At 44.1% G+C, this 19,980-nt stretch overlaps 8 protein-coding genes across 8 annotated transcripts; 3 read left to right on the top strand and 5 right to left on the bottom strand.

Annotated features, from left to right (window-relative positions):
- Positions 1 to 93: 93 nt before the first annotated feature.
- Positions 94 to 1,396, top strand: L199_002178 (uncharacterized protein; the record flags this gene model as incomplete). The annotated part of the gene is made up of 5 exons (XM_064887925.1): positions 94 to 332; positions 597 to 796; positions 904 to 1,087; positions 1,162 to 1,222; positions 1,292 to 1,396. 5 exons carry the CDS (start codon positions 94 to 96, stop codon positions 1,394 to 1,396), a joined length of 789 nt encoding a protein of 262 aa, XP_064743997.1.
- Positions 1,397 to 2,340: 944 nt separating this feature from the next.
- L199_002177 (PHD finger-like domain-containing protein 5A) lies at positions 2,341 to 3,315 on the bottom strand (the record flags this gene model as incomplete). Its single annotated transcript, XM_064887924.1, has 7 exons — positions 2,341 to 2,374; positions 2,452 to 2,498; positions 2,636 to 2,712; positions 2,792 to 2,833; positions 2,939 to 3,000; positions 3,161 to 3,197; positions 3,291 to 3,315. The coding sequence occupies 7 exons, from the start codon at positions 3,313 to 3,315 to the stop codon at positions 2,341 to 2,343; spliced, it is 324 nt and encodes a 107-aa protein (XP_064743996.1).
- A 773-nt stretch (positions 3,316 to 4,088) lies between these two features.
- Positions 4,089 to 6,637, bottom strand: L199_002176 (uncharacterized protein; the record flags this gene model as incomplete). Its single annotated transcript, XM_064887923.1, has 5 exons — positions 4,089 to 4,447; positions 4,506 to 4,623; positions 4,700 to 6,042; positions 6,107 to 6,470; positions 6,545 to 6,637. The coding sequence occupies 5 exons, from the start codon at positions 6,635 to 6,637 to the stop codon at positions 4,089 to 4,091; spliced, it is 2,277 nt and encodes a 758-aa protein (XP_064743995.1).
- A 2,576-nt stretch (positions 6,638 to 9,213) lies between these two features.
- On the top strand, positions 9,214 to 11,236 carry L199_002175 (uncharacterized protein; the record flags this gene model as incomplete). The annotated part of the gene is made up of 8 exons (XM_064887922.1): positions 9,214 to 9,372; positions 9,700 to 9,741; positions 9,818 to 9,890; positions 9,999 to 10,086; positions 10,178 to 10,293; positions 10,382 to 10,513; positions 10,632 to 11,021; positions 11,103 to 11,236. The coding sequence occupies 8 exons, from the start codon at positions 9,214 to 9,216 to the stop codon at positions 11,234 to 11,236; spliced, it is 1,134 nt and encodes a 377-aa protein (XP_064743994.1).
- Positions 11,237 to 11,685: 449 nt separating this feature from the next.
- On the bottom strand, positions 11,686 to 12,241 carry L199_002174 (uncharacterized protein; the record flags this gene model as incomplete). The annotated part of the gene is made up of 3 exons (XM_064887921.1): positions 11,686 to 11,849; positions 11,935 to 12,016; positions 12,116 to 12,241. The coding sequence occupies 3 exons, from the start codon at positions 12,239 to 12,241 to the stop codon at positions 11,686 to 11,688; spliced, it is 372 nt and encodes a 123-aa protein (XP_064743993.1).
- Positions 12,242 to 12,819: 578 nt separating this feature from the next.
- Positions 12,820 to 13,912, top strand: L199_002173 (uncharacterized protein; the record flags this gene model as incomplete). The annotated part of the gene is made up of 3 exons (XM_064887920.1): positions 12,820 to 12,918; positions 13,189 to 13,518; positions 13,793 to 13,912. 3 exons carry the CDS (start codon positions 12,820 to 12,822, stop codon positions 13,910 to 13,912), a joined length of 549 nt encoding a protein of 182 aa, XP_064743992.1.
- An 892-nt stretch (positions 13,913 to 14,804) lies between these two features.
- On the bottom strand, positions 14,805 to 18,190 carry L199_002172 (uncharacterized protein; the record flags this gene model as incomplete). The annotated part of the gene is made up of 8 exons (XM_064887919.1): positions 14,805 to 14,986; positions 15,156 to 16,152; positions 16,271 to 16,389; positions 16,458 to 16,557; positions 16,626 to 16,777; positions 16,850 to 17,035; positions 17,109 to 17,749; positions 17,817 to 18,190. 8 exons carry the CDS (start codon positions 18,188 to 18,190, stop codon positions 14,805 to 14,807), a joined length of 2,751 nt encoding a protein of 916 aa, XP_064743991.1.
- Positions 18,191 to 18,829: 639 nt separating this feature from the next.
- On the bottom strand, positions 18,830 to 19,818 carry L199_002171 (V-type proton ATPase subunit F; the record flags this gene model as incomplete). Its single annotated transcript, XM_064887918.1, has 5 exons — positions 18,830 to 18,882; positions 19,216 to 19,303; positions 19,418 to 19,500; positions 19,611 to 19,692; positions 19,759 to 19,818. 5 exons carry the CDS (start codon positions 19,816 to 19,818, stop codon positions 18,830 to 18,832), a joined length of 366 nt encoding a protein of 121 aa, XP_064743990.1.
- Between the last annotated feature and the right edge of the window lie 162 nt (positions 19,819 to 19,980).

The following is a 19,980-nucleotide window of genomic DNA, read 5'->3' as shown; positions in this document are numbered from 1 at the left end:
AATCCATAATTCAATAATCCAATTGTATCTTCTACTGTTTTTTACTTTTTCTTATTCCTATAATCAATAAATATCGATCAATAATCACACAATATGGCTACCAAGAACGAAATCGCTGCTGAACACGGTCTCGCAGGACACGATTCCCACGTCACCGACGGCACCTACACCAACGGTAACAATGGCAACAATGCCGCACCTGGATATACAGGTGGTGGAGGACCCATGGCAAGGTTCATCACTCCAGGTGGTCATCCAGTAGATACCAGTCAACCTGCTTTCCCAGTGTTCCACAGGAAGTTTGCCAATCCTGCTCCATTGGGTTTATTGGGGTGAGTAATCCTGCTTCTGGCTTTCATCGATTCCAAAAACACTACTGTAAATGGGATTTATATCTCAACGCAACGTTTCCCTTCTTTTTCCTTCTTTCCTTTGTTTGTTCTGTAGTCCCACATGATCTTTTTGGAATCATACCGTAATACCGGGAATTTAGTCTACCACACCGCACCGCACCGACATCCTTTCTATTCTATAAATACCCCTTATGATATCTTGGCGAATATCATCGCTGACATTGTTCCTTTTTTACCATTCAGTTTCGCCGGTACCACCCTACTCTTGTCATTCATCAACGTCTCAGCTAGAGGTGTCACGGTACCCAATGTAATTCTAGGTATGGCCCTAGGTTACGGTGGGTTGGTTCAGTTAATTGCCGGAATCGAAGAATGGGCTTGTGGTAATACGTTTGGTGCTACCGCTTTCTCATCTTACGGTGGTTTCTGGTTATCTTTTGCCGGTGAGTTAGTCATACTGCCATCATGCATGCATTCCCAATCGAGAAATCATATCATTCCTTTCTGCCGGAACGACAACTAATAACTCTCTCTTTCGTTTTGCATTCAGTACTCTACATTCCCCAATTCGAAGTCACCGCCGCCTACACCGACAAAGGAATGCTCGCCAATGCATTGGGTTTCTACCTCGCCGTATGGGGTATCATCACTTTCTTGTTCCTTATCGCGTGTCTTCGATCTTCTATGGCTCTGGTAGGCGTGTTCTTCTTCTTGGATATCACCTTTTGGCTCTTGTAAGTGAAGCATCACCAACCATCCTACTTTTCATCTGCGACTGCTGATCTATCGATGTTGAATGGTCGAACAGAGCCGCTGGTGAATTCACTGAATCAGCCACGACCCACAAAGCAGGTGGTGCTTTCGGTATTGTAAGTGGATTTCTCCTGTACAGTATATTCACCTCGTCACTGACTTTGGCGTGACCGCAACCTTCACAGATCACCGCTTTTGTCGCCATGTACACCGCTTTAGCAGGTCTGCTCACCAAAGATACTTCTCACTTCTTGATCCCCGTTGGAGATCTCGCAAGAGTAGGTAAATAAGTCGATGACCATGACTACGAAAAGGAGTGAACTGTGAAAAAAAAAAAAACAATAACAACAACAAACAGTTCAGTTCATCCTAATATATTGAATAATCTTAGTTTTCGCTATCTCTCCATTTATGTTATTCTTTTTACAGGTATCCTTCTGAGCTCATATATCATTTCGATATTCTTACTTCTGGGTATAGTTCTACATCTTCCCTTCTCTTACTCCTTTACTTCTCTTATACTATCATATGTAAGCGTAAATAATCAGGGAAGTTAAACAACATGTATATCTTTCTCTTTCATTATCTACTGGTCTGCTTGCTCGCATGTGTGTTTGATCCATCTGCGCGTGGTACGAGGTTTGATGATGTGGTGTACGATCGCCCATGCCTCTTCGCTCAACTTGGATCTCAATAGCGCGGATGCATCGATTCTATACACCTTGTCTTTACGGAGCCATAGTTACTTTTACTTGTATTCTGGTTCAGGACAATGGAAATTCGGAGACCAATCCAACGTAAGATCTTTGTGAAGTCTGACAGGTCGATGATCACATATCCTCAATGCGTTTTCGAATTTTACATGATATTCGAGCATCTTCATACCCATCATGGAACTCATCTCAATCAATCACCATATACACAGTATGTCCTTTCACCCAGATAAGTTCCTCAATCGCCCTTGATCGCACTATTTGCACGTTTACATGTTTACATTTTGCATCTTATATAATAATATAACTGAATTCATGAGAACAGTCACAAACTGTATACCGCACAGTCCGTCTAGTCATTTTATTTTGTTTTTCCATGACGATACTGACTTGGTGAGGGTTAAAAATGTTCTCATCGAATTGGTGACGAAAATCGGGTTTGAGATGAATATCAGTCTTGGTGAATGAGGGGAGAGTGTCGAGGAATGCGGGTAGGATCAAGCACACAGCCCATCGGGCTGTTATCCTTTCTTGAATCCACCACCTTTTTCCAACCTGTATTGACCACCGAGTCCATGTAGTCAGTATATATACGAACAGTAATTGATGATAAACGAGAGGATATTAATCACCCCAATTTCTTTCTCTCGTAGAATGCATCAACCCTACTTGCTCCCATCTATAGAAAATTCAAACAACCGTCAGCATCAATCCAGTTAGTATAAAAATGAGGAGAGGGAAAGAAGGTATGATGGATAGATGAACTGATTTGAATTCGATTTGAGTTTCAATAGAAAGAAGGAAAGAAATACCCACATTAATAATTCTCGGACAACCATCTCGATCTTTCTCCAACCTCGTACATTCCGTACAGTAATATGCGTCTGATATAGCTACAAGGAGAGTGATCAAAGATTGTCAGTTCCAGTTCCAATCCAATTCGAAATGAGGATCTTGGACAAGTCTACTCACCTGGTGAGGAACATATAATACATTTACCAGCTGCCGTACCGACTATCGTAACACAATGGCAAAGCAATCAGCTACTACACTACAGCATGACCAAGATAGATAGACTTGATGAGTGATGAGTGATGGGGATGGGTGATAGGCACTCACATGAACATTCATCACATATCCTTACGATCGTCATCGGTCGAACGTACGAATCGCATATTGGACTGTGCAAAAGAGTAGTCAGTATATGCGAAAGTCAAATGAGGATTGGTGCTTGATTGGCCGATTGGTGTTGGAAACGTCCAGACCAGAGACGTTCCAGTCCAGTCGGAATCATGTAGGATGTATGTGTGAGGGGATATAGAGATTATATGGTAGACTCACCATTTACCATCACACTTCTCACACATTCGACCGATAGCTGGAATATAAGTGATCAGTATCAACAGCTTTATAGGTCAGGACCGACCGTTTCTATTAAGCTGTAATGGGTATATGGAGTCAGGATACTCACCAATACCAGGTTGTCTCCTGCACATCAGCAAATCTGGGTGATGTTTAGACTACATCGATCCCAGTTGGTCAGTATGATTTTGATTCGAGGATTGTTGAACGAAGCGAAGGAGGAGGAGGTACGTACCATTTTAAATTCTTAGTCTCGTCTGTTTGATCTTATGTCTCGAGGTCTATCGTAGTGTACTGGGGATGTAACTATCTGATAGATATTGGTTGGTGTGCAGATATGAAGATAGATGAAGATGATGATCAATCAACAAGTTGGCCACCTACTTGGTCATTATTTACAGTAGTTCCTCAATTGACTGACATACACGAACGAACGAAAAGTCAGTGGCGGAACGATTATGTAATCAGACAAGCGACGGTTCTCAAAAGAATCCTCTTTCCTCTTCCTTCTTCATACCTTCGACTCATGGTCAGCAGCGTAGCCCGAGAAATATGCATAGGGTTTCTTCCAGGCGAGCAAGTTGGAGAATTATCAGTTCCTTGACCATACACCTTGCTTATTCCCGTAGGATAATCATCAACATCCTTTTACATGCTTTTACGCTTGATTATCATACGAGTGAATATATGTAAGTGAGAATGAAGTCAAAAAGTCGTATAGAGAACATCAATGAAAGTGTGAAACTAAAAACACGAAAACATCTACATTAACCTTCACTATGTGGAAAAGGGAAAAAGAAATATAATGGATGAAAATGATGTATACAAGAATGTCTTTGAATGAAAGAACATCTATCTATTGTATATACATTTAATCTCCAGCACCTCCTCCCGGCCTATATAGCCTTTAAAGCTTGACCACATCCATACCTGCACTAGTATGCGTATGTGAGTTCTTCTGACCCTCCACACAAACTTCCACCGAAGCTAACCACTTATCTTTCAACGCCTCATCGACGGACCAACGTGTTTTCGGATCAGGATCCAACATATGTTTCACCACGTTCCTGCATTCTCTCGGAATGAGGTTATTCAGAGGTGCGGGTGTAGGCGGTTTTTCAGTCGTACCGTCTCCTTTGTAAGTCGAGAGGTAGGTCGCGAAGGTCGTATCGGTCGTCTTGGCTACTCTCCATGGTAATTCTTGGAATTGCATACAGTAGAAGACAATCGCTGCTGCCCAGACGTCTACCTGTCTCGCATCGTATTCTACACACAACCCAGAGTTAGTAACATTCAGATAATATGGAGGATCAGTATAACTCACCTTTATGATCGAATAACTCTGGAGCAATATACGGTTCCGAACCGCACAATCCCTTTGACAAGTGTGTTTTCTTCTCCCAACACATCCTGAATACATCGGAAACACCAAAATCGGTAATCTGCGAACAATCACCGTACTCATCAGCATGAATACTCACTTTACCTACGAAATAGGAACAAAAACGCTCAACTCACCTTGACATGACCCCTACCATCCAACAATAAATTCTCAGGTTTTATATCCCTATGAGCTACACCCATCGAATGAAGGTATTGTATACCTTGTAAGATCTGCTTGAAGGTACATTCAACTTCTGAACTTGACATTCCACCTTTTTTGATCGCAGCGTAAAGATCACCACCTGGACAGTACTCCATGACTTCACACCAATGATGTTGCTCATCCTGAACCAAGTCGACTGTCTCGACCACATTCATATGATGGAGTGTCGATGATATACAGAATTCAGACGTGAGCTTCTTAACGTAATCCTTTTCAGTTTCATTCTTTCTCCTCTTTCGGAACTCCTTCACGGCGTATAGCTTTTCTTCTCGTCTATCCCATTTATGTGCTAATCTGACAACGGCAGTCGCACCTTTTCCAATAGCGGCTTTGTCGCAGATACCGTATTTCTTCAATAACGATGCAGTAGAAGCATTGTCCCCTCCATACTCTGATCCAGCTTTGGTAGATGCTCGATCAGATCCCTTCTGAGATCCGTTGGCTGATGCCTTTCTAGATAATTTAGGTCCATTATCACCTAATCCGACGAGGTCTTTGAGAGCGAATTTGTTACCGGAGCTGCTGGTGACTTCTTGTTTGTTCGCCACAGCAACAGGTTGACCGCCGACCAAAGCGACAGGTTTATCTTTACCACCTGTAGACCCATGAGAGGCAGATCGCCCGGAAAGCTTTCTCTGTAAGGGCGGAGCTGGAACGGGAGGTGTGGAAGCGCCCTTCCTGTCTCGGTCGGTAGGAGGTTGGACATGAGGATCCTGACCTGAATTCTGTCTTCTGAAACTTGGTGCTCTCGAAGGAGGTCTCGAATGATCCGAATCGGATACGTTTGCAGGTGGAGTAGAGGGAGTCAAAGGTGGTGATCGGGTAGCATCTCGACTTGGAGGTTGAGGAGATCGACTTCTGGGCGAGTTATAGCCACTGCTGGAATGTTGACGTGAGACGTCGACAGATAGGTTCTCGTGATGCGCTTTCGCTTCAGCTTGCGCTTGAGCTTGAGCATGAGCAGCAAGTTTCGCTTCGTGCTTGGCTTCGTTGGGATGAAACATCTTGTGCAAGAATGATTTCTTAGCTCCATGTTCACCTAACATCGTGGGTTTACTTGTAGTGGTATGAGCTCTGGAAGATCGAGTTTGAACCTCGGGATGTTTTTCGTGGGTATGGTGTGATCCAGCGTAGACCGATGCGGATGAATTGGCTCTTGACATCTGAGCGGAAGTCAATCCGCTGACAGGAGGTGGCGGAATATTCATGGAATGACCTGGATGAGGTGAATTGGTGGTTGATGGGAGAGGGCGGACTAAAGTCCATGATAACAGTGTCAGACAAGACATAAGAGGAAAAAGAGAGGAATTAATGCGTACAGTTTGGGAATGGGAATGAAGTATCAGGTAAGCCAGGTTGAGGATGATGGACTTTAGGTGAATCTGTACTTCCGACAGTAGCGAGACTTGAACTGAGAGGGGGATGAGCATGATCGTGTCCACCATTCAAGGATCGATGAGCTTCACTACCTCCAAGAGGCGATGGGTGGTAATCCTGTTTGGCGTGTTGAAGTTGCGAGAGGTTGGGAGGGCTGATTGGTTCAGCCTCTGATTCTGGAATGGAATTTTGGGAAGATAGCGATGGGGTACCAAGAGCGTGAGTATGGGTAGAAGAAGGTGGTTTGAGGGTATCGAACATGTATGGAAGATCTTTAACGTTTACGACTTTACTTGTTGCTTGGTTCTGAATCGCAGATGATCATGTCAGTAAAGACTCGAAATAAACAGGTGAATCACGTCGACACGAAGTTAACTCACTGTTTTCGTATCGTCCGGGATACCTTCTTCATCCGTAGCTTCCGGTATCGTCCCCACGCCATGACCACCGTTCGAAGTTGGAATCGCTGACATAATGGGATGTATGATTGATCAGGAAGACTGAATGGGATTGAGGGTATGTATACAGATGAAAGATTGATTATTCTGATATGACTAAGCTGATAATTAAGGCTATGATACCTTGAATCGCTAATAACGATATATCACACTAATGTGCGTTGGGTTATAAACTATCCACCATATTATACGTCACAGATGGTATAGCGAGTTTGGGAGTCTTCCGAGTGAATACGCGAATAAGCGAGATTCCTGTTAAACCAAATACGTTGATCGCACAGCGAGTGACAGAGATGGATTGGTTAATGCCGAGAAAGAGTACAAGAGAGGTTATTGATCGATTAGTGAGGCGAGGAGTGGTGGGGTTTGATGGTGGATGACAATTGATTGTATGTACGTGTATGAAGTGGCGAGATAGACGGAGAGCGATAGTTATGTTAGCTATTTTTCGACTTTTCTTTTGTAAATGAAAATCGACCAGCGATGTGATGTTTACGGTTTAAAGAGCATGGAGCAGAGAACGTAGAGAGATAGAAATAGAAGCCAGAGGACAGATGAGTACAGGGAAATTCGACGGGATGTATTGTCAAATTGGCTCAAAACAGATACAAGGCGTAGATCCCTTGATATTTCCTTTTTGTAGGATCGTATTGAGTACCAAACAAAGGCTCACCTGTTCAATTATATATCCCACTTTTCAACTATCTATATGAACAAAAGTGATCTGAGGGAATGGAGTTGATGGATCGATGGGTGCGGTTGGTATATCTATGTGATGAATTAAAAATTATGGTTGATCAGTTTCTGATTTTGTACCAGTTCAACATGACAAATCAACGAATGTCAGGTAGTGCAATGACAATTTATCATCAGACGAACGCTCCCCTCCTTTGAGCACATCTTCTTGTCATAACATTACAAACGTTCATCCACACCGGACAAGAGATAGAATATACTCACGGTTTAATGGTATGAAATAGTAAAGGTTCTTGTTCGATGGGGTAGGGTAGGGTAAGATGATTGATCAGAAAAACCTCCCGTCCAAAGCAGAACAGAGAACCCCCTTTCGCCACCTTATAACGCGTTGATCTGTTCAATTGAGTCTAATGTTGATGTTCGATCCGTGCAGATAATCTGAGATGGTGATTCGATGTTCTAAAGATGGAGTGTATATACGGTATCTTCTGACTTGAGATTAAAAGGCTCACTACCAGCTGACAGATATATACAAGTATATACCTGGAACTAGGATTATTAACCATTCACCTAAACTTGCATTGAGAATAGAGAAAAATCGCTCATTACGAAATTTGGTCCAAATTACTAATATCCCTATACGATTACTAACGCGGTTCCCAATGAACAATTAGAAATTTTACAAATATTGGGAATCGCTTGAACCTGCCAATTACCATAAAGAGCATTTCTTTCGTCCCATCGCTCCCATATCCCAGGCACATAGCTAGTTACGTAGTTTGTTCAATGGGAGTTGGTGGGTCTCTGTCTGTATGCCTTGGCTGAGGTTTAAAATAGAAAATTTATGTAGACGTCGATGTAGGACCGTTATGCGAGCTCTACGTTACTGTACTCTGCCAGCCGGATGACGCCCTCTTCCTCAGAGAAATAAATAGAATAGCACAAGCATATGACTATCGTGCAAAAACATCCCATTGGTGGTATACAGGTGGCTTCATCACGACTTCGCATGCTCCTCAACAACGACGACAAAAACCTTGTTCTATTGATGCCGGCACAACCATCTTTCTGCCTAACTGCAAACATGATCTTCTAGTTCCTTCTTCCCTTCGTTTGGGTGCGTCATCCAAGCGAGAATCATGACTATCTATCTATTGCAAGTTGGACGTAAGCAGGACATGACCATTTCTGTCTCCCGATCCCCCATCTCTCTCTGCATTCAGGATGATGTGTGATGACGTTTTCGCCTTTGCTGTGACTCGCCTCTCTAACGATTGGTCGAAAATCCCTCAACGCTGGTTGTATACTAACCGGTTGTGGCATCTGTCCAGGCCACATGGGTCTCGCGTGGAAGACAAGGTGGAGGGACGGACGCGTTCCAGAAGAAGTGCAAGTCGAGGTGGCGGAGAAGTGAGAAAATCAAAAACAACAAAACACAGCATTTCTCAGTTGGTAGAAGGATATTGGGCTTGGGCTATCTTCGCTTGGCATATCTTAGTTATCACTTGTTCTGATAGAAGGAGGTAGAATACGGAACAATCATAATCAGACAGACGGAAAAGAGTCGAACGTCATCAACACAGCTTGTTTGACCATTACTACGGACGGTCAAAGTATAATAGCCACAAATAAATTGATAAATAAACCATCAATCACCATCTCATCCTTTGTAATCAAAGTAGATAGTACTTCAACTTGCATCTTGCAATTTGACATCCAACATCTTCATCACCTAATCATCCCTCTGAACCAATCGTAACCATTCCAAACTCGCTATCAGGCATCACATCTCGAACCAAGTACAACACCATCACTTCAATAAACACCAGTCATCATTCAATCAATTCACCGCTTTCAGTTGTTGAAACCCATCATCAAAGATACGATACAACACGATGGAAAGGCTGAAAAACGTGTTCTCATCGTCCTCGTCGGCAACAGCGAAACTATCCAAAGCTTTCAAATTCAACAGCGATCATAATATCTTAAGAAGGACGAATACGAATGGACTAGGTGGAGGGAACCCATTCTTGGATGGGCCGATATTGGAAGAGGTATGTTCGAACTCCTACTCACAGTTCCTATCCGAAGATGGATGGGAAGCACAAATGATCTCGTCGGATGGGTCGAAATGGAAGGAGTGCGATGAGATCTGCAGAGAGGATTTTGAGACATTTGTGAAACTCCCCATCTATGCGACGAGAGGCTGACTTTGTCATCATCACCTTTGTTACCTCTTAATCCCGGATCCAATTGACCAATCTATATCGACAAATTTGTCAATCTCACTTCATGACCACGATTCGAACATGACATGATCATACCTCCCACCCTACGAAATGACATTCATCAACCCATCATGCACCGATAATACCCAACAGCCCTCATTACCCAGATCCCACCTGATCATTCATGTAGTAGCTGTAAGTGTGATCTCTTTCTTATCAACCTTATCGGGTGACTGAGCGAATGAGCTGACTCTGATCCTATTTATTCTAGATCTTCTTTACATTCTTAGCGATATGTACGATGGGAGCTGTAGCAGGATTTCAAGCTAAATGGGTTGGAGTATGTGAGTAACAATCATCCAGTCCCCCAAATCAGTCCCAACCCAAGTCGAATTGTCATGAAGCGAAGCAAAGAGAACTTCCTGCTGATCGCTGTGTGATCATGCGTCTAGCCGGTGGAACAGGATTCACGCTTTTCCTATTATTACTCTCATTCGTACTTTCAACTTTCTTATTGGTAGTGCCCATAGTCTATGATCGGTGAGTTCACATCTACTTATTCAAATCAACCTCTCAACTAGTTTGGACAAAGACAATGCTGACCGTTTCGTCGGTTTTGCACTCAAAACAGATGGGATCGATTGAAGAGACCTGCACAATTCTTGAATCAAACTAGATCAACATTCATCTTACATGCCTTCGGATCATTCTTGATGCTCTTATCCGCTTTTATCGTAACTATCAGTGGTGAGTGACATCATTCATACAAAATTGATAGTCCCCTACATCGCGTGAATTGTTACTGATTATCCCCGTTTCTCCCCCTATATAACAGCTTGGACAGCGAAAGGATGCAAGAACCCTGATGACGATCCTAATGCAGATTTGGGAGATGATTTCAAGAATGGTTTGAAAGATTGGTGCACTACCAAAAAAGCTTCTGCTATCTTTGACTGGTTTTCATTCGGTAAGTTTCTTTTCTTTGGATCCAAGAAGAAACCTATATCCCCTTCAATGCTAAGATCCCGTTCACGGTTATTAACGTGACGGAAATCAGCTGACATCATTTGATGTTCCTCTTATAGGCGCCTGGGCAGCTCTCCTAGTTCTCACCGCATTGGTATTCCGTAAAGAACGATGTTCCAACCGACATCGCGAACCAGCTTTCATTCCACCTGAATCTACTGGCGTATCATACTCCAACATCCTTCAAGCCGATGACGAGCGATATGCTGATAAAGGGGACTCACACGCAAATGAAACTCCCATCACGGCTTCAAATGGATATGGCTATTCTCGAACGAACGTTCCTTCTTCCGTGGGGGGTATGCAAGATCACAATGCGTTGAGTAGACCTAGTGTAGATGCCTATGGGGCGTTCGACGGTGATATGCCTGGAGGTACTAATCAGCATTCCTTGTTGAGCGACAATTCCGGACAGAGTAGGACGATGCAGTTGGCTTATACTGATCCATGTGAGTCGGGGATGGACATACAATCAATGGTATACCCTAAAAAGACATACAATTACTGATAACATGTTATTACTCGATTAGATGCTCAAATCAGAGCATCTTTAATGAGCCCCACTTCCTCTCAATCAGGTTATGCAGCTCAACAACAAGCTCCTCAACAGTTATATGGGAATGGTGGATTACCCAATCCACCTGCCTATGGGGGATATAGATAAGTGTTTGGTAAGATGCATCAACACAAGGTGGCGATGGAGGATGGTAAGCGATGGCAAATAACGAAATTATACGATGTTTACGATACTAATTATGTATACAACCCAATGAACTTTTTGGTTTTATGTCGATATACCTCTGGGTTCGAACTGGGGAACGGGAAATGTGTTACATAGATAGATTAAATGTATTTTTCACTTAGATGTGAGATGTATCTTGTAAATTCAAAGGATGTCAAATCAATCAGTATTTGCCTGGCGATGGTACAAGATATACCAAATTAAGAATGAGATGTGCGGTTGTTCTGTTAACGTCGGTACTTCATTATCGTTTCATTTCAATGTTTTATAATATAGCTACACTATTGTATGATCACTGCGAACAGGTTCCAGATTGATGCTCGATCATTGCTGATACTTTTCCAAAAGTACAAGTCGAAATAACCATCTCTTTATACTCTCTTGTTCACTTCATCAGCTGCGTCTCTAGCCTTTCCGGCAGCCGATCCAAGCGCTTGGTTGGCATTTTGTCTAGCGGATTCGGCGGTCTCCTTGGCTGTTTGGGAAGCTGAGGAGGCTTTGGAGTCGATCTCAGATTGAGAGGGAGTTTTGGCGTCTACAAGTCGAGTGTTCCATACACGATCAGTATCAACCGCCACTGCAACAAAGACGACGATATTCATGAATGAGGATGTACTCACTGACTGTATCTTTAGCACTTTCAGTGGCGTGTTGGGCGGATTCAAGGCCTGAAGCGAGCGTTTGACCAACTTTCTTGTTTACCTAAGGTATGGTAGGTAAGCACGTAGCATTAAGTGAATTGAACTGTACTCGACCGTGAATGGTATGGGTGAAGAAGAAGTACACGAGAGAGAGACTTACAGCATCAGCAGCATCTTTGACTGACTCGGTGAGAGTCTTTGACCTGATGGCAGAGGTGGATAAAGCTCTGTAAGAGATTCGAGAGGTGGTCAAGGGGAGGGTGGTGGTAGCTCTGAGGAAAGACATTTTTGATTGGTATTTGTGTAGTGTCGATGGTTATTGCTGTTGTTAGATTAGGAGGTATATGTTAAAACAGAAGATAGTATGTGTGTAAATGGATGCTGCGGCATGAAGTCTTATGATTTATATTTATATCGATGAACATTTGGAGCACTCGTACTTCGGTTGTTCGTGGTCAGGCAGAGTGACGTGACCTCATTCATCATCATTCCTCATTTCCATTTGCTCTTTTACTTTCTCACGATATCATTCTCTGTGAACTGTGAACCTGGAAATGCATTCCATAATAAGGCCTGTCCAAAGGTTAATTTGATTCGCATTTGATCACTTAAAAGAGCAGGAATCATACCATTCCGTCATTTATGACTTTTGGTATAGTGGAGTGACGTCATTCCCTGAATCCGTCTTAACTGGGTCTGTCAAATAACCGTATACTACTACTAGTGTGGTAGAACGTGTCGTGTCGTACAGTGAGTGATTGACCAGTCAGATCATCCTATTTAACCTAACTCACTTGTCCATCTCTATCTCTAATTTAATCATCTGGACCAAAGACAGACCAAACACACTCACATCAGACCACCATGGCAATCTTCCAAAGCGCTCTCGCGCCATTCACAGTCAAAGGTTTCTACCTTATAACCTGGGGTACCGCTTTGGGTACTAACGTCTGGAACACTGTGGTGAGTGGGGTCGGATCGGCGGACATTCCAAGAGGAAGTGGTGTATACTGATATATCTTTTGATATCTTCCTTGTTCTCTCCGTTGTACTTAATCTCTTGGTACCGATAATCACATTTACGAATGTCGATTGAACGACTCCTCGCATCTCGATTTGATCGGATCCATCTTGTCCTGTCTCGATCAAACCGATTCCAACCGAACCGTATCTGCCTAATCTGTCCGCTGTCTAAATCTTTGGCTCTTCTATAACTGCTTGGTTCGCCCACAGTCCGGATATAGAACCTACAAGACCCTCCCTCGACAAACATTCGGTACCCTCCAATCGCGACTCCAACCTCTCTACTTCACTTTCTCTTCCATCGCCACCTCTACTCTCCTCTTCACTCACTACTGGTTCCACCCAGGACTCATCTCATCCCCTAGAGTACCTCCTCATCACAATAGCGACTATCCAGAGGGTATCCAGGCTTTGTTGATCATCGGATCGCTCGTCCCTCAATTACTTAACTTACTCGTCGTCTCTCCCTTGGCTAGCGATGTCATGTTTGAAAGACACAGACAAGAGAGAGTGGAAGGTAAGGAGTACGATGAGCCTAATGTGAGTGTCATTTTGAGTTCGTGAGATCATATGTGACCATCCAGCATCTTCTCGTCTCTTGTTCTGTTATTGTCCTGTCATTCTCTTTTCTCTCTCTCTTTCTCTCTCTCTTTTGGGTGAGAACTATAGTTCCTCCTTATTCTCTATATCGATCACTTCCCGAACCTTCAAATCGTGTCTCCTATATCTGTTCCTTCAACGATTTCATCTCCCTTTTCTTTTTCTACCTTTCACACAAAAATAAAGTACTAATTATAATCCTATACTGTGATAGGTATCCGAAACCCTCCAAAAGCTCAACAAGAAATTCTCCCTATACCACGGTATCGCCTCTGCCCTAAACACCGTTTCATTCTTGGCTTTAGCAGGTTTGGGTTTGCACGTCAGCATGTAAGGTTGATTGTCCTAGTGAATCCAGTATTCATACTCGGTTGATCTGGAGTGGATGAGATAGAATGAAGGGAAAAAGGAAAAAAGAAAAGAAAAGTACGGAAAGGAATGGAATAGTCATGTTATGTGTTTTTATCCCATCTATTTATTATCTTATTCTATTTCACCTATTATTGTTCTAGTAGCGATATACATATGAAATCATGAAGAAATATCACTCAGCGTTGTCGTTGGATGGATGCAGTATAAACAGATTTCTTGACTCGATCCAATTGACCGATTGAGACTAATCATCTTGACTCCGAAAGAGCTCCTTGTTAGTCGCTTACGTGCTGAATTGCTGACACTCATTGTTCAATTTTCATATCAAGGCAAGTGGAATGTTTAGGTCTTTCAATTCGTGTGATCATTCCAAGTATCAAGCTAGAAATCAAATCTTGATACTCATGCGAGATACACATTAGACACGTTCATTCACTATCATCGGATCATCCGATCAGAAAGTCAGGTCAAATGAGCAATATCACTTTCGAAAGACAAATACATCGATTCATAAACATTGATATTATTAACCATGTTATATCCCCTTTTGTAGAAACTCTAAACAAAACAACACATTACAAAAAGCCAAAGAGAATGTATCACAAGCAAAGGTTGAGATAGGTACTTGATACTAAGATTATTGATTGATCCGTTGTTGGAAGGCGAAGCGAAGCATATAAAAGAATATAGGTAACTCTCTGACTCTGACTCTGACTCTGACTCTGACTCTGACTCTGACTCTGACTCTGGTTGACACAAGGGAAATAATGAGAATTCTAGGTGTCTCATTCTCCACCACAAAAGTATGTACTCGTGATGCTTCTACATCGAACCCATCACACATCACAATACCATCACGACCTACCGGCCCCTTCACCCGTACCGGCCGTCGTAACCGTACCGGCAGGAGGCATTGTAGGTGGGGGGACAGGTGAAGTCGATTTAGCTGTATTATTGCTTTCCGCTGCTAAGCTCCCAGATTGGGTGGTGCCGAAAGGTGAGGAATTGCCATTGGAGGTTTGAAATGGTGATCTACCTATAACATTCAGGACCCAAGAAATCAGCCAGCTGCACCTCCAATACCTCTCATACTTTCATGTGATCCAGTCAGATTTCTCTCAAAAGGATTTATCCGTAAAGAGGACGATCAAATATCAAGGTTGGTCTCACGAACAACAAACGCGTCTCAATGCTCAAGAACTTACCTTTATTCTGACCGGCTCCCATTCCTCCTACGCCCTTGCCAACGCCCATAGGTACACCCAGACCCATACTACCCAGACCTATACCCATCCCGAACAACCCATTTCCCGGCTGACCCGTCGAACTAGCAAGGTAGTCGGCTAGGCTAGCGAATCGACTTGGGAAATCTGGTCTCTCCCTCGCATGTGCATTCGGTGGTATACCCGAACCCGGTCTGTCATTCGCTGATATCGTTGTTGATGACGATGAAGTGGGGTTAGAGTTCGATCGAGGTGGTTGAGCAGGTAATGTACTACCAGTACCAGCCGTATTGGGTCTAGGTTGTGTTGAACCAGTTGAACTCGAACGCATCGGTCCGCTCTCATTTACAGATGATATAGGTGGTGATTTCTTGTCTGGTCCTGACCCTGCTCCGGCCGAGCCCGGTCTTATCCCAGTATTACTAGAAGCTGACGAATTACCCGGTGGAAGATTATGAGATATCGTCGGTGTACCTAACGAGCTAGGAGTTTTGGGTGAACTACCATCCCTTTTGGCATTCCCATTTATACCCCTACTCCACAATCCTATAGGACTCATAGGTTCCTCCTCGGGCGATTTCACTTTCTGCACCGATGAATCACGCCTTGGTCCGGCAAACAAATCCGATGTGGTAGGTACCGTCCTTCCTTCTCGCCTTTGAACAGGTTGATTCTGATTCTGCTGAATTGAAGCACTTGGCTGAGGCGGTTGATAGGACTTAGCATTAGTATTGGATGTGCTCGCTATCCGAGGAGGATAATTGGTATGGGCTGCTTGAGATTGCTGCTGCGGTAGAGAAGGGGTAGAATTATGTCGAGGTTGATGTGATTCGTGAGACTGCTGCTGAGTCTGGGGATAAGAATATATCGTTGTACCTCCGTTGACAGGCTGCGAGGATGATCCTGCAACATTGTATTGTGGAGCGAAAATGGCTGGAGAGGCATTCCTCGTCGTTTGGAGCTGACGTCGAGTATGCTGCTACGAATTGAAATCGTCAGTGATTCACCCCTCGTCAAGGTGAAAGGTGGGTATGCGGCAGGATGAACCAAAAAGTCAGGGCTGAAGGGGATAAAGTATACGAGACAAGCCAACTCACATCCATCAAAGCCAAATCATGATTCCCTTCCTCCCTACTTAACTGACTGGGCGTAGCTCCAGCTGACCAATCAAAAGCTCTAATGGTCGAAGGTTGCCCGACTTTAGGTACTGGTTTGACTGTACAGATGATTAGCCATGCTAAGTCGATTAGGTTGTCGCACGTCGAAATTGGACCGTTAACATACCTATACGAGGAGTCTCGATTTCATTCTTCTCTCTAGCCAACCTCCGTCTCTTTGACCAAGTATGCTCAAACTCATCCCAGTGTAGTCTATCTCGGTCCTCCTATATCACCCAAAGATATGATCAACACCCAGGCAAAAGATATGTGAATTGAGGGGATATATGCTCACAGTCCAAGAAGACCATATCAGATGTTTCTCAGCCTCCCTGACCCTCTTCAATTCTCCCAAAGTCTGTTGATGCCGACGCGAAGCGACCTCATGTAATTTCTCACGTCTATCGCTGAGAGTCTTGTATAGGTATTTGAGAGCAGGGTGGGTACCTATTAGGTTAGATTGCCCAAACAAGTATTCATCAGGAATTCACGCATATATGGATGTTGAATATGACATACCATTCAAGATCATCTCTTCCTCTACTGCAGCTTCCTCCATCCTCTCGATATAGAGTTTATCCCTTAAAGCAGCGAATTTCAACTCTAGCTGAACTAACGAACGCATAGCTGCTGTAGTTGGGGGAGGCGCATGGGTCGAATGCGATGATTTACCGTGAGTTGGGACAGTAAGGTATGCTGGGGAGTCTATTAAAGTTGCAGCAGATCAGCTATAGCCGCTCATGAAGAACCGGGGGAGGATGAGGAGGCGAGATCTTACCTGCAGCTTCGTGATCATGATCGTTCTCTTCGACGTCCTCATGTTCGTGCTCATCTTCCGCATCTTGATCTATGGGTTCACCTTCCTCTTCACCCGCCAGATTCTCGTTTTCTTCACCTTCTTCCCCATCCTGAGGTTTCTCAACTTCAACTTCGATCTCGACGGGTGGTTCGACATCAACTTCATCTTCATCGATTACAATCTTGTCTCCCATTTCCTTTTCTTCCTCCAGCTCTTCTTCTTCTTCTTCAGCGGGAGGTTGACCTTCAGTCGATGTTAATTCGTCTTGAACAGACGCTTTGCTATCGTTTAAACTGGCATCTTCCGTCTCTCCCTCGCCCAGTGTCTCATCAGGTAAATCTTTCGACTGGTCTAGCGCGCTATCCGATTCATCTACATTGGTCGGTTGAGCCCTCATGGTCACATCGCCATCTTCGTCATCCTCATCCTCAACATCGCCATCTTCTTCCTCTTCCTGTTCGTTATCATTGGCATTTACTTCATCTTGACTATCTTCAGCACGAGGAGCGTTAAGTTTCAGCGTGATCTTGGGGGAAGGTTGGGGCGAGGGCGTTATGGACTTATCGCTCGGCGGAGGGGTGAGGGACGCTGTAGAAGCTTGTGAATCTTCTCTATGCGACCTATTCGCCATGCAATTATCAGCTCTCAGCTTGATATCCAAATCATCAAGAGACAAGTAGTACTCACCTTGATTCGCTAGAGATGGATCGTCTAATTGTACCTGTCCGGTTATCGAGTTTTACACCTTCTTCTTCTTCTTCCTCCTCCTCTTCTTCTTCGGTGAGCTCACTATCTTCGTCACCATCATCCGGCTGTTCCTCTTCTTCCTCATCATCCGTCAGAGGCAATGTAGAGCTCGTAGCTGGGCTTCTGATCTCAGGAGCAGCGTCCAGGTCCGCGTCTGGATCTATCGGTAGATCATTTCCACGAGCTATCGATGAAGGGGAAGACAAGGGGGAAGATGTTTTTCTTGGTGCCGGTAGCTCTTTCTCAGGAGAGAGCGAGGGGGAGCGCTGAGGGGCCAGCGGTTGAGCAGGTGGGTGAGGGGATGTGAGCGACATGATGATAGTGGTGGGTGGACGCGCCGATAAGGATTGGCAGCCAGTCAAGGACGGGGGAAAGACGAGGATCGGTTTTGGTCGGAGCTTTGAGCTTTGAGCTTGGCTGGGCTGGGTATATCAGCTAGCTAGCTTGCTTAGCTGTCAGACCTGTTATAGCAGTGGTGTATCGAGCTGTGAAAGTGACTATATATGGTATGATACGGACAGAGTGATGATGGTGATGAACAATGATTCTTGACGAGAATGAAATGATAGCACCATACCCCAAACCGGATAGCCCATCAACATCCATCCATCCATCCATCACCACTCACAAAAACGTCACAACACTACACTGGCACTACTTCCGATTTCAGCGGTCATCCTTATACACGTACTCCATTTAATGTCGAGTATTTTAGCTGAAAGCTTATCCTGTCAACACGCGCTAGACATGGTGCACCACGTGACACAGCTTTCTTGTGGCGGTCCGAGAACCGATAGGGGGTGTCGTACTGTAACTTCACATTTCAATGCATATCACACATCTAAGAATACAAATCATCCGTGTCTCCTAGTCTAATTGTTTAGACCGGAGAGGAGGAGGTCTAGGTAGGTTATCGGGAAAGCGGTAGGAGGCAGAAGTATGGATACGTTCGATTAATCGCCTCGCAACTTCTGTACTCGCTTGAGAACAGAGTCTTTCGCAGGGTCTGTAGTGAGAGCAGGTTGATCAGCGATCATTGCGAATGTACTCGTATGGCGTGAAGAAGGTTTGAGTTCTGCTGGGGTCAAACGTGATCTCTCTCCCAGTTACCGGTCATCCCTTTGGTTCAAATCCCCCACTTTTCTCTGAATATAGAAGTGAGTCCTCCCACCTCATTTTCGGTTACTGCTACTGTCCTCCTGCCTTCTTTCACCGATTATGAAACAGCTACGCTCACTCTCTGACCATCCAGCACCTTGAGAGCGAGGAAGTTACACCTTGCGTCCCTCTCTCGTCCTGAAAACATATAATTCCAATGAAGGAAAATGTCTGCACTCACCATACGGATGTTCTTTACTTGGGATTTCTAATAGCGCAGGGAAAGCAGCCTGATACCTATCCACAGTGGGTCGTATCTTTTCGGCGATCTATGTCCGGGGAAAAGGATAAAGCATGGATCAGTTAATCCCTCATTTCTCGCTTTATGATGGCCCAGTTGACATTGAAATAGGCTAGGTCAAGTCGGATAGACATCCACTCACATGTTGATTGATAAGTAAGATAGCAACATCTTTACGTTCCGTGAAGTCTTGGAAAGCAGACTCGATTACGCTTGTTTGAGTCTCTACAGACGGTTAAAAGTCATCAGCTATACTCATCATTGTCCCATTTCGATAGACCGAGCAGCTGACATTGAGCATGCATTATGCCCAGGGAAGAACATATCCTACTCACTAGCATCAACGATCAAAAAGTTCTTCTTCTGATTCTGATCTACATGACCAATACCAGCCAACAACAAACCCGTTACCGAGTCCTATTCAATTCGACACACATCAGTAGATATTCCCCTCTTCCCATTACGAAGAGCTGTTTTACTTACCTCATCTCCTATCACCGCTAGCAAGTTCCTGTCTTTCGGGTTACTCGTCGTGGCCGCCATCTTGAATGTGTTGTTATGCTTGATATCAATGCAGATGTAGAAAGAGAAAGGAGATGAACCTAGATGAATGACGATACGAGTCCTGTGAGCGATGTCTTAGCATAAAGGAGATTGCGGTCATGTCCGCCAGATGCGAAGTGCGGGGCAGTCGAGCTGCTCGTT

Source organism: Kwoniella botswanensis, chromosome 1, assembly GCF_036426115.1.
Source record: "Kwoniella botswanensis chromosome 1, complete sequence".
Taxonomy (NCBI): Eukaryota; Fungi; Basidiomycota; class Tremellomycetes; order Tremellales; family Cryptococcaceae; genus Kwoniella; species Kwoniella botswanensis.
Note: the sequence above shows the minus strand (reverse complement) of the source record. Positions and strands in the feature narration are given on the sequence as shown.